Source organism: Phasianus colchicus, chromosome 1 (assembly GCF_987193195.1).
Source record: "Phasianus colchicus chromosome 1, bPhaCol1.hap1.1, whole genome shotgun sequence".
In the NCBI taxonomy this organism is placed as follows: Eukaryota; Metazoa; Chordata; class Aves; order Galliformes; family Phasianidae; genus Phasianus; species Phasianus colchicus.
In genome coordinates, this window is record NC_143436.1 from 197,628,629 (window position 1) to 197,641,944 (window position 13,316).

The following is a 13,316-nucleotide window of genomic DNA, read 5'->3' on the forward strand; positions in this document are numbered from 1 at the left end:
GGAAAGAGCTTTTTCATCTGATACAGAAAACACTTTTTATCACCTTCTTGAGGATACAATTTTCAGCCTAAGCTGCCTTGAGGAAATCTCTCCAAATCTACACCCTTGCACACACTACAGGCTGAGAAGCGTCCGGCCCTGCAGCTCTGCCTTCTGTGCAGAAGAGGTCAGGAATATTCCCTGGTGATTTCTGCAGACTGAAGGCACTGCTTGGTGGGGGGAACATGCCAAGTGCTGGATGAGAGGCCTCTGTCCCCACATGTCCCGTGATGTCCCCAGATGTCCCCCCTTTGGCAAACCTGACTGTCTTTTTGGACCATGATACTCCCCAGAGCCCTGAGCCCTCTTTCCCTTCTGGTGCCCTTTGCTCCCACCCTCCCCACAACAGGAGCACACCAAGCAGTTCAGGCAATGTGCTTTTTTATTGACTTTCACAGCTGTGTCCTGCTCTGGGAGCTCAGTGGTACTTGTAGGCCAGGGCATGGGCCACCACACTGACCAGCTTCTGCCAGACAGCCTGGCAGGTCGGGGTGAAGTCCTTGGTGAAGTGAGCAGCCAGCACAATGATGAGGATGTTCCCCAGGAGCTGCAGAGAGAAGGGAAGCAATGGGGTCAGCACGGTGTGGAGCATCCCCTGCCCTGCACAGGACCCAGGGGCTGCAGCTCTGAGGGGTTCAGAGATGCTCTTTCTGCAGGCAAATTTCCTGTGCTCACCACAGACACCAAGATCCACCTGCTCCATCCTTGCATTGTCTCCCACCTGCTTTCTCCAGCCTCTCTACACTGTGTTCCCAAAATGTTTCTGAGTTTGTTTGTTTTTTTCCTGCTGTGAATCCCCATGCCTACTGCAGCTGGGGCTCAAGTCAGTGCCATGTCTGCCTGCTGCATCCCCAAAGCAGGGGCAGGAATGGAAGCCAAGGGCCTCATCCAGCCCCCACAGCCACAGCCCCCCAGCACCCTGCTCTCCTTTGCTCCTCTCCTACTCCCCTCCTTCATCTGCTGGCCTTGTTCCACATCCAGACCTCTCTGACTCTGATCCCAGTCTGCTGATCTCTCCCCATCAGCACCCAGCCCCTGATGATCCCCGCATCTTCATTCCACATTGGCTTTTCCCTCTCCTCCCATATATGTCATTCCTGAGGGCACGGAGAAACTGCCCAAGGAGAAACTGCACATAGCCCTCGTCCCCTTGACCCTCAGCCCTACTCAGCCTCTCACTTTCCTTCTGCTTTTCTCCAACCTCCAGGCACTCAAAGCATCTCCCTGGGGGCATCTGTCCCAGATCTGTCACAGCCTGGAGCCCCTTCCTTCAAATTACCAGTTGCACAGCCTTCCCTCTCCCTCTTAAGCACTTTCCATCCCGGCCAGCCCCTTTCTCTTCGATACCTAAAATATCTGCTACTTAAGCTCCCCCAGAACCTTCCAGGCAGTGAGCTGTTCCACAGGATGGAGGGACAGACGGACAACCTCAGCACATCTCACCCTGAAGTTCTCGGGGTCCACGTGCAGCTTCTCGCAGTGCAGCTCCGACAGCTTGGCGTAGGTGCTCTTGATGTTGTCCAGGTTCTTCACGGCTTCCCCAAAGGAGCTCAGCACTTTTTTGCCATGAGCACGGACCTTGGGGTTACCAATGATGGCGGTGGGGCTGGAGAGGTTCCCGAAGTTATCAAAGAACCTCTGGGTCCAGGGGTAGACAATCAGCAGCCTGCAGAGGGACACAAGCACACACCATTAACACCCCCTCCTAAAACTGCAGTGGTTTCAGTATCCAGGGTGCAGCTGAGCCCATCCCGGGAGCAGACCTACCTGGCCAGGGCTTCGGCACCGCATTCCTCCACGTTGACTTTGCCCCAGATGCTGGTGATGAGCTGCTTCTCCTCGGCGGACCAGTGCACCATGGTGGCAGCGGGGTTGGCGTGCGGCTGTGGGAGCACTCAGAGCTTGGAGCTGAGCTGCAGACCCCGGGGGTTTTTATCCACTGCTGACAGCTCCTCCCCATCCCACGCCGTGGGGTCATTGGCTGGGATGGGTGGGGGTCCACGCCAGGGGGGGTTTGTCCATGGGGTGGTCAGTGTGCACGAGGTGTGGTCTTCCATGAAAAGACAGTGACCAGCTTAACAGGCGGCTCCGGACACAGCAACCCTTATCTCTCCGTCCTCACTGCAGCCCTGCATGCAGCACCCCCACAGAAGGCACCAAGCCCCCTTTGCATGGTGCACTCAAATGGCTTCACACCTGCAGTGCCCAAATGTTGTCTCCTCTGCAGCATTCACAGGCTCCCTAAACCTGGGGGGTATTTCTCAGACAGGCGGCAATGAGCCTGGGCACTTTCCTCGCCCTTCTGCCCGGAGCAGCTGCCTGGGAATGCTAAGTGCTCTTGTTTCTGGCTGCAGCTATGCAACTCTGGAGCATACAATCGTAGCACCATAGAGTTATTTGAGTTGGAAGGAATCTTTAAAAGCCCTTAGGGCTCTCCCACAGTGAATAGGGACAGCCACCGCTCCATCAGGTGCTCAGAGCCCTGTCCAGCCTGACCTTGGCTGTCTCTGGGGATGGGACATCAACCACTTCTCTGGGCAACCTGTGCCACAGCTTCATCACCCTCATTATTTTCCTTATGTCCAGTCTAAATTGTGCTCTCTCTTCTGGGAAGTAAAAGACCTTGCTTAAGGACAGCAGGGTCAGCCACTCTACAACCAGACCAGTCATGTCCTGGTTCAGAGCCTGACCAAAGTCTTCTGCTTGGCTCTGGGTCTCACTCTCCGTTTGAAATGGGTTTTTGCTATTCCTGGGCTGAAGAGCACAGGCAAAATGGTGCCCCTGTGCACAGGCACACTAAGCCAGGGTGGGAGGCATGCAGAACCCCAGCAGGACTGTGGGGTTTGGCTCTTTCCAGAGGCAGTCTAGAAGGCTTCATCCACTGGGGATGTGGGCAGTGGGCATGGTGGTGATGGGCTGATGGTTGGATTTGATCTTAGAGGGCTGTTCCAGCCTTGATGATTCTATTGCAGGGTTGTTGAACTAGTTGACGTTTAAGGGCTCCTTCCAACTCAAATGATTCTATCACTGTATTAACGGGCATGATTGTGAGGGATTGACGTTTGGACTTGATGATCTTGGGAGGTCTTTTCCAGCCTTTAGGATTCTATGGTTCTATGATTCCATGATCCAGACCTTTGACCTGTGCCACTTACAGACCAGTACTGGTTCACGGACCTCCACGGAGCAGCACTGAGCGGTGGCACAAACACAGCACTCTGAGCACCTGATCCAGCTGTGGCTGTCCTCATTCAGCGCAGGGGAATTGGACCAGAAGGTTTTTAAATGTCCCTTCCAACTGAAACCACCCTATGATTCACTGGACATCTGAATGTGATCCAGTTGGGATCACTGATGGATGTAATCACACTACAGATTCTTGCTGCAGCCCCCTAGGAGAAATTCTTACATTGTATTATCTATTTATTTAATTATGTACTTATTTATTTGAAATTTCTCAGTCCCATGCACAGCCCGTGGGCCCCTTCCAGCAGCGAGGCAGTCACCATGGTGCTCTGATAATGCCTGCAGGGCGCGGGCTGCTCAGCACAGATAAGTGTATCACACAGGTGGCCAGAGCCTGCTGCACTTCTCACCTAAAGAGCAGACACAGAGCCACACACCCACGGTTCCTGAAGAGATCTGAAGGCTTCAGCAGCTCTTCAGTTTTTACTAAGACTCATAGAACGAAATCGAATACGTGCAACCCTAAATGGCACAGAGATATTCCCATCATGTGTCAGCCAGCACAGCACTGAACAGAGCTGGCCAGGACAGCTGCATGCACAGCTGGGGGGCAGTGAACAGCCTGGAGTGCCCCTCTCACATGCTGCTTGGTTATTACTTCTCTTCCTGCGGTCTGCTTTGCCTGGCAGACCCACACAAAGGATAAAATCCAAGCTACATCTGGGTTTATTATTAGCAACACATTTGCCTCATCTGTGATGGGAGTCTCATTTTCAGCTCGGTGAAGCTGAACTTTCAATAAAAAAGATAATGATGTTTTTCTTCTGCATGTGAGCCTGCGGTATGACAGAGTTTGGGGAGGGTGGCTGGGACAAGCAGTGAGCGTCAGACACAGTGCTCAGAGGAGAGCACTGCAGTATTGCTATTAATGAGGATCTGTGGTCAATAAATGCCAACTTTCTGTACTCCATGGAAAAGCAGGCAGAGAGGGAAGAAACCTCAGGCCCCTGTCCCACACCATGGCCTGCTCTCATCTGCTCTTATGGGTGCACTGTGGAGCAGGGTCACATCTCTGTGAGATGGATAATGGTGGTCCTGAGAGCCATGGGAGGGAGGAAGCAGAGGACAGAGGTGCTCTTCATTGTACCATGACAAGCTTACATGGTGCAGAGCTGACCAACCCTTGCCATGCTGCTGATGCAGAGCTGCTCCAGAGGCAACAGCAGCCTTCAGACTACTGCCCATATGAACCCCAAAGTGAGAACCAGAGCAAAGTCTTACAGAACAGCCACAGACCCAAAGGCACAGGCAGAGCTTCTGCTCTGGGCCTCTTAGGACAAACTTCACGACGAATTTAGGAAAATGAGAGCAGCAATCAGCTGGCCTGAATCACCATAACTGATACACCTTTCCATGCCTGGACACAAGCACCAAGGATTTCTGAGGATGCCGTTTCCTTAGGAGGGAACAGGAGGCAGAAAAGACCCCAGAAGATGACAGGCATGGCACAGTGCAGTCAGAGCAGATGGTTTTGCAGCAGGCAGAAAGTTCCATGTTACTGCTGTAAGGAGAGCCACCTAACTGAGCTCTGGCTCATCACCCCCAGCTGAAAGGCAGTTCAAATGGCTTCTATGCCTCAGCAATAAGCTGACGGGGAATATAACTGTGGGTTCCATGAGCACTGCTCTGCTCCCGCAGCATCTGGTGGTACACAGCATTGGGTCTGTGCAGACAGAGATCAGTGCCCCAGCTCTGTGGCCTGGATGCTACTGCAGGACCTCAGCCTATTCATTCCATCTGCACAGGTCAGGACACAGCATTTCTGCACTGCTGTTGTTAATAACCTTCTGACTTCAGCGGTGAACAAAAACCAACAGCAAAGCACTGGATCTACCTGTTGCCTTAAGAAGCGCAGTGAAATTCACAGGGGTCAGGGGCTCACTCCTAACCTGGATGTCCCATTTTGGGATCTAGACTTTACCTTCCATGCATGTTTGCTCTGATCCAAGAGGCACAGAGCAGCCCTGGCTGAGCTCAGGTCATTATTCATGTGATTCAATGTCAGGCACTCAGAGCCTGAGCTTCATGCCATACGAGTTACTTACAGTGCAAACATCAGCACTGGAGCTGCCTTATGCCGGAGCCTTGTGCTGTGCTTGCCTTATGGAGCCTTGTGCTGTGCTGATTTAATATCATAGGAAATCTTATGTGTCTGAAACTTCGGTCTCAGTGTGCAGTTTGGGGCTGTTCACAACAGAAATGCACAGAACTGCACAGAGGACCTCCGGGCTGTGCAGCAAAGGGCCCTGGCCCTGTTCTCACATCCCTCTCCCTATATCCTTGTAAAGGAATTCTCCAGGCTCTGTTCAGAGGGGATGTGAGGCACGAGGTCAGGTGTGAGAGCTAGGATATTCAGACAGAAGTGAATGATTTAATTACACAGCTGCTGGCTTATCCCTCAGCACAAGAAGGAATCCAGAAATGGGCCAAAGCAGCTCAGTATGGATGAGGGGGTGTCCCGAGGCAGTTCCATTTGAGGTAAGGTTTTTCCTGCCTATAACTGAGCTGATGATTTGCTCTCACCCCTGCTCCTCACCAGGGAGCCCAGGATCATTGCCAGGGTGTCAGAGAATCATAGAATGATAGAATGGCCTGGGTTGCAAAGGAGCACAATGCTCATCCAGTTCCAACCCCGTGCTGTGTGCAGGTCGCCAACCAGCAGCCCAGGCTGCCCAGAGCCACATCCAGCCTGGCCTTGAATGCCTGCAGGGATGGGGCATCCACAGCCTCCTTGGGCAACCTGTTCCACTGCCTCACCACCCTCTGGCTGAAAAACCTCCCTTGTCCATCTACTCAGCACAGGGATCCATGGCCAAGAGTCCCAGCTCCTGTTCTCCCACCAGAGCCCCTGCCTTGGGCTGGGGGCAAACCAAGCCCCAAGAACACCAGGGTGGGACGTATTGGGGCACACTGCAATGGACTCCTGGAGCAGCCTCAGCCCTTCATGCGGTGCTGGGAGCAGCATCCCCACAGCACAACACCCCCTATCAGCTGCCGTGCAGCCCGCTGCCCCCCTATCGCCCCCAGCAGCCCCACGCCCTGCCAGCCCCACACCAGATAGTTCCTCACCACCCTGACTGCAGCCCGAGATAAATCCAGCACCAGGCTGCGCCCACCGCGCCGCCGCCTGCTTTTTCCCCTTGGGGTTAGCAGAAGTGGGCTGGGGTCTGGGCACGCCTCCACCCAGCAGCTGCTGTCTTTTCCTGGGGTCACACTGCTGTGCAGCTGTGGTAGCTATGGGAAAACTGAGTTTTCCTCCCACTGTTTTCCTTAGGGAGGAGAGAGGTGATGCAGGGGAGGATTCCAGGGTCGTCTTCATCACTATTGCCCAAAATGCTGACAATGGTGCCAAGTGAACACAGCACAGCCGGTGGGGCAAGAGGGAGCTGAACCCCCCATCTGCTTCTCCATCAGTGTGGGGTTCCTAAAGGTGTTCCCAGGGGATTCTGTGCAGGAGGTAAGCATGGGAGGAGGGAAGGGGGAGAACCAGACCCACAGAGAAGGTCCCTTCTGGGACCATTCAGGTGAAATACATGATTGCAGTGCCACAGACTGTGAATTACAGTGCCCTGACAGGAAGGCAGCAGTGCAAAAATGTCTTCAAGCATTATGAGAAGCTGAGTGCTATACCATTATAGTATTATATATGCTATACTATTATACTATTATGTCCTATATGTGACACTGTTTCCTACAAGTGACACTGTGTCCTGTGTGTTCTATACATCGTGTCCTACTCTTGGTGTTGTGTACTGTATGTGACAGTCGTGTTCCACATGTAACACTGCATCTTAGAGGTGCAACTGTGCCTTATAGGTCTTACTGTGTCCTATATATCACACATGTCCTACAAGTGACTCGTGCCCACTCAGCATGGAATTCCTTCTGGGAAGTTCTATGATGCAGGGCCCAAACTCACAGCTGTGGGCTCAGGAGAGCAGAAAGTGACTGCAAGGCCACTGCCCAAGGCTGGACAGTGGATGTTCCCCATCTCCAGGCAAGAAGGGAGCAGGGAAGGACCCCCATCCCCCAAATACCCAGTGGGAACCACAAGAACCGTGTCCCAGGCTGTGCAGCCCCAGGCACTTGCTAATGGAAGGTGCCTGTGAGCAAAGAAGGTTCCTGTGGGGCCAGGGAGGTGCACTGCTGTGCTCAGAGCTGGGCCTTCCTCCTCCTGTTTGTTTGCAGCATGGATGAGGAATGGTGAGCACTGCACTTTCTGTATAAGTTATGTTGCCCCAATGCATTTGAAGCAATGTATGCTGACAGTGGACCAGGGATGGGCCTGAAGTCCATCACAAATTTTACTCAGCTCACAGAATCATTGAGGTCAGAAAAGACCTTCAAGATCACCAAGCCCAGCCATTAACCTGACCTGCCAAGTCCCACCACTCAGCCCTTATGCCCTTTTAAATACCCCCAGGGGTGGGGACTCCAGCACTGCCATGGGCATTCCTCTCTTAACCACCTTCTCCATGAAGGAATTCTTTTTCATGCCCAACCTAAACCTTTCCTGGCACAACCGGGGACCACTGCACAACATGAGGCCATTGTACAACACTGAATCGTAGGATGGTTTGGGTTTGAAGGGACCTCGAGGATCATCAGGTTCCAACTCCCCTGCCACAGGCATGGCCACCAGCCTCCAGAGGACTGCTGTACAACATGAGAATTGCACAGCATGAGACCATTGCACAGCCTGAGAACGTTGCATAAGGTGAGACCATTGCACAACATGACACCTTTCTCCCAGGGGTCCCACACAGCATTAGCACTGAGCTGAACCGAGCACAGACAACAGCCCACAGACATTGGCTCCCTCATCTCAAGGCCCACAGTGCTGAGGCTGCCTGCAGCAGGGCACTCGGGTGGGCTCTCAAGCCCACTTTCTGCAGCAGGATGCTGCAAGGAGCTCCCAGCAGCGCTGTGCTGAGTCATGGTTGTGTGTGGTTGCCATGGGGCGATAACACGGCTGGTGCAAACAGCATGGGCAGGGCAGTGATAAGGCCCTTGGCTCACTTTTGTGCTGCGTCAGAATTCTGAGACAGCAGAAAACACTTCTGCTGAGGCAGTGTAGCAGCCAACTGAAAAATATTTAGTGCTTTTTTGGTATTTATTTGTATTTTCAAGCATAGCCAGGAGAACTCATGGCCCCATTAGCAAGGGCTGGACACGTGTCCTGCAGCTGTGCAGACTTCCCAGCTGCCCACCACCCCAGGGCGGTGACCAGGGACCATAATCCCAAAGGGGCAAGTGGGACACGTCCTGGTGGCCAAACCCTCTTCTCCAGGGAGGTGGGGGAGTCAGCAGGGATGGAGGTGTTTAAGAACCATGGAGAGGTGGCACTGAGGAACGTGGTCAGTAGGTGTGATGGGATGAGTTGGGGTTGGACTTGGGGATGTAAGAGGGCTTTTCTGACCTTCATGATTTGATGATTCTATGACCCTGTGTCTGACCCTATTTCTGTGGCACAAACCTGCACACAGGAAGGCTTTTGGGAGCACAGGGAGCCCCCTGCTTCCCCATGCTGGCACAGCTCCTGATCCACCATCAGTTCAGCTGGTGACTGGTGGTCAGCTGTGGGGAAACTGAGGCAGGGCAGCCTCTCACCCCAAAGGTCCCAGAATGCTCCAGGCAGGACAAAGTCCCCGTTAGGAAAGGGATCCCAGAGTGGCTGAGTGCTGCCATACCGCGCCTGTCTCCAACAAGTGAGATGCAGCAAAATGCAATTCTCTCTACCTGGGCTTCCAGGAGCGTTCAGGATGGAAGTGGTCCCAGACCCACTTTGTCCCAGCTGCCTGTCACCCCCGGAGCTGCAGCTGTATACAATCCCCTTCCCACCAGGCAGGCAGACTGCAGCTGGAGGCACCACTGCTGCCCTGGGATGTGCTTTGTTCTGTCCATTCATATTGCAAATCCTCCAGCATGGGGAAGAGGAGGATCAGACCTCAGGGTCATGTGAGGAGCAGTGTGGGCAGCAGCTTTGCTTTCCTCTGTCTTCAGCAGCCCAATGCTCCGACCAGGAGCAGCTCAGCTCTCAAACCCAAAGCCAGATGAAAGCCAATGCTCTTCTCCAGGCAGGGAAACTGAGGCACAGCTTTAAGAAAGAATGAGAGGAAAGAAAAAAAAAAACGACAGAAAAAAGAGGCCAGGCTGACCCTAACCCTAACCCTGACTGCAACTCTTGCTCCCCACAGGCACCCATGGGTGCTGGCAGGACATTCCAAGGAGAAGCTGCTTGCATGTGCTGAAGGGGCACAGCAGCAATAAAATCCTCTCTGTGAATTTCTGTCTTCAGACTTTTTTCTCCTCCACACCCATTTCCTCCTTTACTCTGAGTCCATAACAGCACCCATGGAACCCCACATGCACCTCTTTGCAATGGACATCAGCCATGGGCACAAGCACTGGGATGCTTTCTTATCACACAGCTGAGCCCAGCCTCAGATCCCAGCAGCACCCATCTGGGCTGGGAGGGCTCCAAGGTCTCGTCCAGGCACCCTGATCCACAGAAAACAGATCAGCTCCACCCCACTGTGAAAAGCACCCCATGACAGTGTGTCCCCTGTGCAGATGGAGCTGTGCTGCAGAGAGGTTATTCCTAGCCCTGAATCTGAGCCATGGGCTGAGCTGGGAGCCCTGTGCACTGACTTCACAGAATCACAGAATGGTTTGGGTTGGAAGGGACCTCAAGGATCATGAAGCTCCAACCCCTCATTGCATGCAGGGCCACCAACCTCCACATTTCATAGCAGCCCAGGCTGCCCAGGGCCCCATCCAACCTGGCCTCGGACACCTCCAGGGATGTGTTCAAGGCTTGCTTGAACACTTATACTTTTGTGTGTCACTCCCTGGCATTTACACCCCAGCGTCCAGGATGAGGATACGCTCTTTCCCTACCAGCCCTCCATCAAACCAGTGTCCATGGTTTAGACCTTTGAGCTGGCATTTCCCTGAGGTAGTTTCTCTTTGCAGTAAAGCCACCTCCACCACCCCCCTGTGCACCACGTCCGCTCCCTAAGGTGGGCATTGCTCCACAGGGCTGTGCTCTGCCCCCTTCCCAAGGGCTTCCACAGTGATGGGAAACTCTCAAAGACCCAAACTCTCATTTTCCCCTGGTTATGTGGGGAAAGAGGCAGCCCTGCATCTGTTCAGACCATTTTCCACTCACAGCCCCAAACCACCCAGGGGAGCATGGGGGTCCCTCTGGTCGGTGTCCCTTCTAAGGCAGACAGGGGGATCAGAGTTAGACATGCAGAACAGTCTGCAGGTACTGCGGGGAAAGGACTCCAGATGTGAGAGTCCTTGAGCCCTTTCCCCACCCCTCCTGGCAGCAGGAGAGCCTACCTTCACCTGCCAGAAAACTTCCCTTAGAAAACTGCTCATAAAAGCATTTCCACATCTGTGTTTCTAGTGGGGGGATCCTCAGAGACATCCAGCTTTGATGCAGCTTCCTTCTGATTTCCAGTTTACTGCTATCTGTGGTCAATTTCCAGATGTTGCTTTGTCAGTAAACATTTCTTTCAGCTTAGTAAGACCTTCTTTCCCTCCGTGGGTTTGTACATGGTGTGTTGTTTTGCTGGTTTAAAAGAATCAAGATCTCCTGATCTCTGCTCCTAAGCTGCAGTATTCCCACAAGCAGATCAGTGTCTGACCCACTATCAGCCCTTTTCTTTCACTGCTTGGTGTCTGTGTCAGTGTGTGCATGCAGGGAGATGAGCACACTCATCCTGCCAGGATCTGCTGTGTCACAGTGCTGCTGGTCACGGTGATGCCTCTGATTGAAGTGCTTTAGGCCAAAGGACCCCAGGACTACTTGTATTTTCACTGTGTGTGTGAATCATAAAATCAAAGAATGGCCCAGGTTGGAAGGGACCTCAAGGATCACGAAGCTCCAACCCCCCACTGCATGCAGGGCCACCAACCTCCACGTTTCACAGCAGCCCAGGCTGCCCAGGGCCCCATCCAACCTGGCCTTGAACACCTCCAGGGATGGACGGGGCATCCACAGCCTCTCTGGGCAGCTGTTCCAGCACCTCACCACTCTCACAGCAAACAACTTCCCCCTGACATCCAACTGAAATCTGCCCTCCCTCAACTTCAAATCGTTTCCCCTTGTCCTGCTGTTATCTCCCCTTTCCAAGAGCTGACTCCCCTCCTGTCTGTAGGCTCCCTTTAGGTACTGGAGGCTGCAATGATTCACCCCACAGCCTTCTCTTCTCCATGCTGAACAAGCCCAGCTCCCTCAGCCTGTCTTTGTAGCGTGATTTGTGACCCCTAGATATTCAAGGACGAGATGGAGCATCCCTGTCTCACCCCACTTGGGACCAACAGACCAGGATGCTGACGTTCTTCCTGGGTGGCTTTGCATCATTGGAAAACCACTCGGCTGTCTCCGCCATGTAGCTTCTGGTGCTGCTGGGGAACTGGATGGTCCCTGTTGTCATTAATGCAGAGCAGAGCCTGCACTACCCATGAACCTCCTCCTCGCTATGCCAGCTGTGGCACTCCTGGGCCTGTCCACATCTGCGATCCCAACCACACTGAGGGTGCTGTGGCTGGAGTCAGAGAGATCAGCTTAGCACTTGCCTCTTCCAAACGTTTTTCATTCACAGCCTCACAGACATTGAATGTGTCTTCATTCTGGCTACAGCCTTTGACCATGATGTGGCCATCTGTCACCCACAGCGATATTCCTTCATCCTCACTGACTCCATCATGGGGTAGGATGAGAGATAACAGCCTCATGTTGTGCCAGGGGAGGGTCAGGTTGGATATACCAAAAACTCCTTCTCTAAAGAGTGGTGATGCAGAGGCACAGCTGCCCATGGAGTTGGGGGGGTCACCGTCCCTGAAGGAGTTCAAGAACTGTGGGGATGTGGCACCGAGGACACGGTCAGTGGCCATGGTGGGTGGGTTTGTGTTGGGGATCTTGAAGGGCTTTTCCAGCCTTCATGATTTGATGATTCTATGAACATCTGCATGGCAATTCTCCAGCTTCCCGTCCCAATCCTACTGACCCAGGTGTATTTCCCCAGACCAGGAAGATCTTACATCCCTTCTGCTTGCATCCAGACACCATCAAACACGCAGGCAGACACAGCAGTGTCTGTGGCCGTTTTGTGCTTCTCTCCATGCTGGGTTTGGACTTGCTCTTTGTCCTTCTATCCTATCTTCTGATCCTTAAGGCTGTTCTGAATGCTGTGACTTGGAGAGAGTCCCAGAGTCCTCAACACCTGCACCTCCCACATCCATGCTGTCCCGCTCTTCCTTATTGCCAAGATCTGCCTCTCCATGATGCACTGGATTGGCAACCATACATCACCTCAGTCTAACACTGTCACAGCAAACTCCCCCTCTATAGGACAAGGGGGAATGGCTTTAAAGTGAGACAGGGGAGGTTTAGGTTGGATATGAGGAGGAAGTTTTTCGGCCAGAGGGTGGTGAGGCACTGGAACAGGTTGCCCAAGGAAGCTGTGGATGCCCCATCCCTGCAGGCATCCAAGGCCAGGCTGGATGTGGCTCTGGGCAGCCTGGGCTGCTGGTTGGCGACCCTGCACATAGCAGGGAGTTGGAACTGGGTGAGCATCGTTCTCCTTTGCAACCCAGCCCATTCTATCATTCTATGATTCTAAATCTCTCAGCCTAAAGCTTTTCCCCCGTGTCCCCCAGGTGTCTGCAGGCTCAAAGAGCAGCGAGAATCGTTCAGAGGAAAGCGATCCCGTGCCACCTTCCCGTGCCCAGGCGGCCCCCGCGCGCTGCAGCTCCGGCTCGGGGTTGGGGGGGGGGGCGCCGTGTCGGGCCGGAGCGGAGCCCCGTGCGGCTCTCTGCTGCCCCCTGGCGGGAGCGAGGCGCAATTACAGCCATGCGGGGGCTCCCCCCGCGCGCTCCCGCGGATGCTCCGTTCCAGGACCTTCCAGGAAAGCCTGCTTCTTTTCTTCAACCTTTCCGCATTTTCTTTTTTTTTTTTTTTTCCTGAGGCTCTATGTGAGGTCTCCGGGATGGAGTACTCGGCCGAGTGGTTTCCTGGA

The 13,316-nt window shown here is 53.6% G+C and overlaps 1 protein-coding gene across 1 annotated transcript; it reads right to left on the reverse strand.

The window, feature by feature from the left end:
• Positions 1 to 422: 422 nt before the first annotated feature.
• On the reverse strand, positions 423 to 2,030 carry LOC116239514 (hemoglobin subunit rho). The gene is made up of 3 exons (XM_031609628.2): positions 1,807 to 2,030; positions 1,483 to 1,705; positions 423 to 586 (listed from the first exon to the last, which is right to left on the reverse strand). Exons 1-3 carry the CDS (start codon positions 1,896 to 1,898, stop codon positions 458 to 460), a joined length of 444 nt encoding a protein of 147 aa, XP_031465488.1. The 5' UTR covers positions 1,899 to 2,030; the 3' UTR covers positions 423 to 457.
• Positions 2,031 to 13,316: the final 11,286 nt, after the last annotated feature.

Excerpts from the sequence above, each read along its gene's own strand:
- LOC116239514 (XM_031609628.2), bottom strand. The coding sequence starts at position 1,898 with ATGGTGCACTGGTCCGCCGAGGAGAAGCAGCTCATCACCAGCATCTGG. Across the intron at positions 1,706-1,806 it reads GGTGCCGAAGCCCTGGCCAG|GCTGCTGATTGTCTACCCCT; the intron begins GTAGGTCTGCTC and ends GTCCCTCTGCAG. Across the intron at positions 587-1,482 it reads TGGACCCCGAGAACTTCAGG|CTCCTGGGGAACATCCTCAT; the intron begins GTGAGATGTGCT and ends TTCTCTCTGCAG.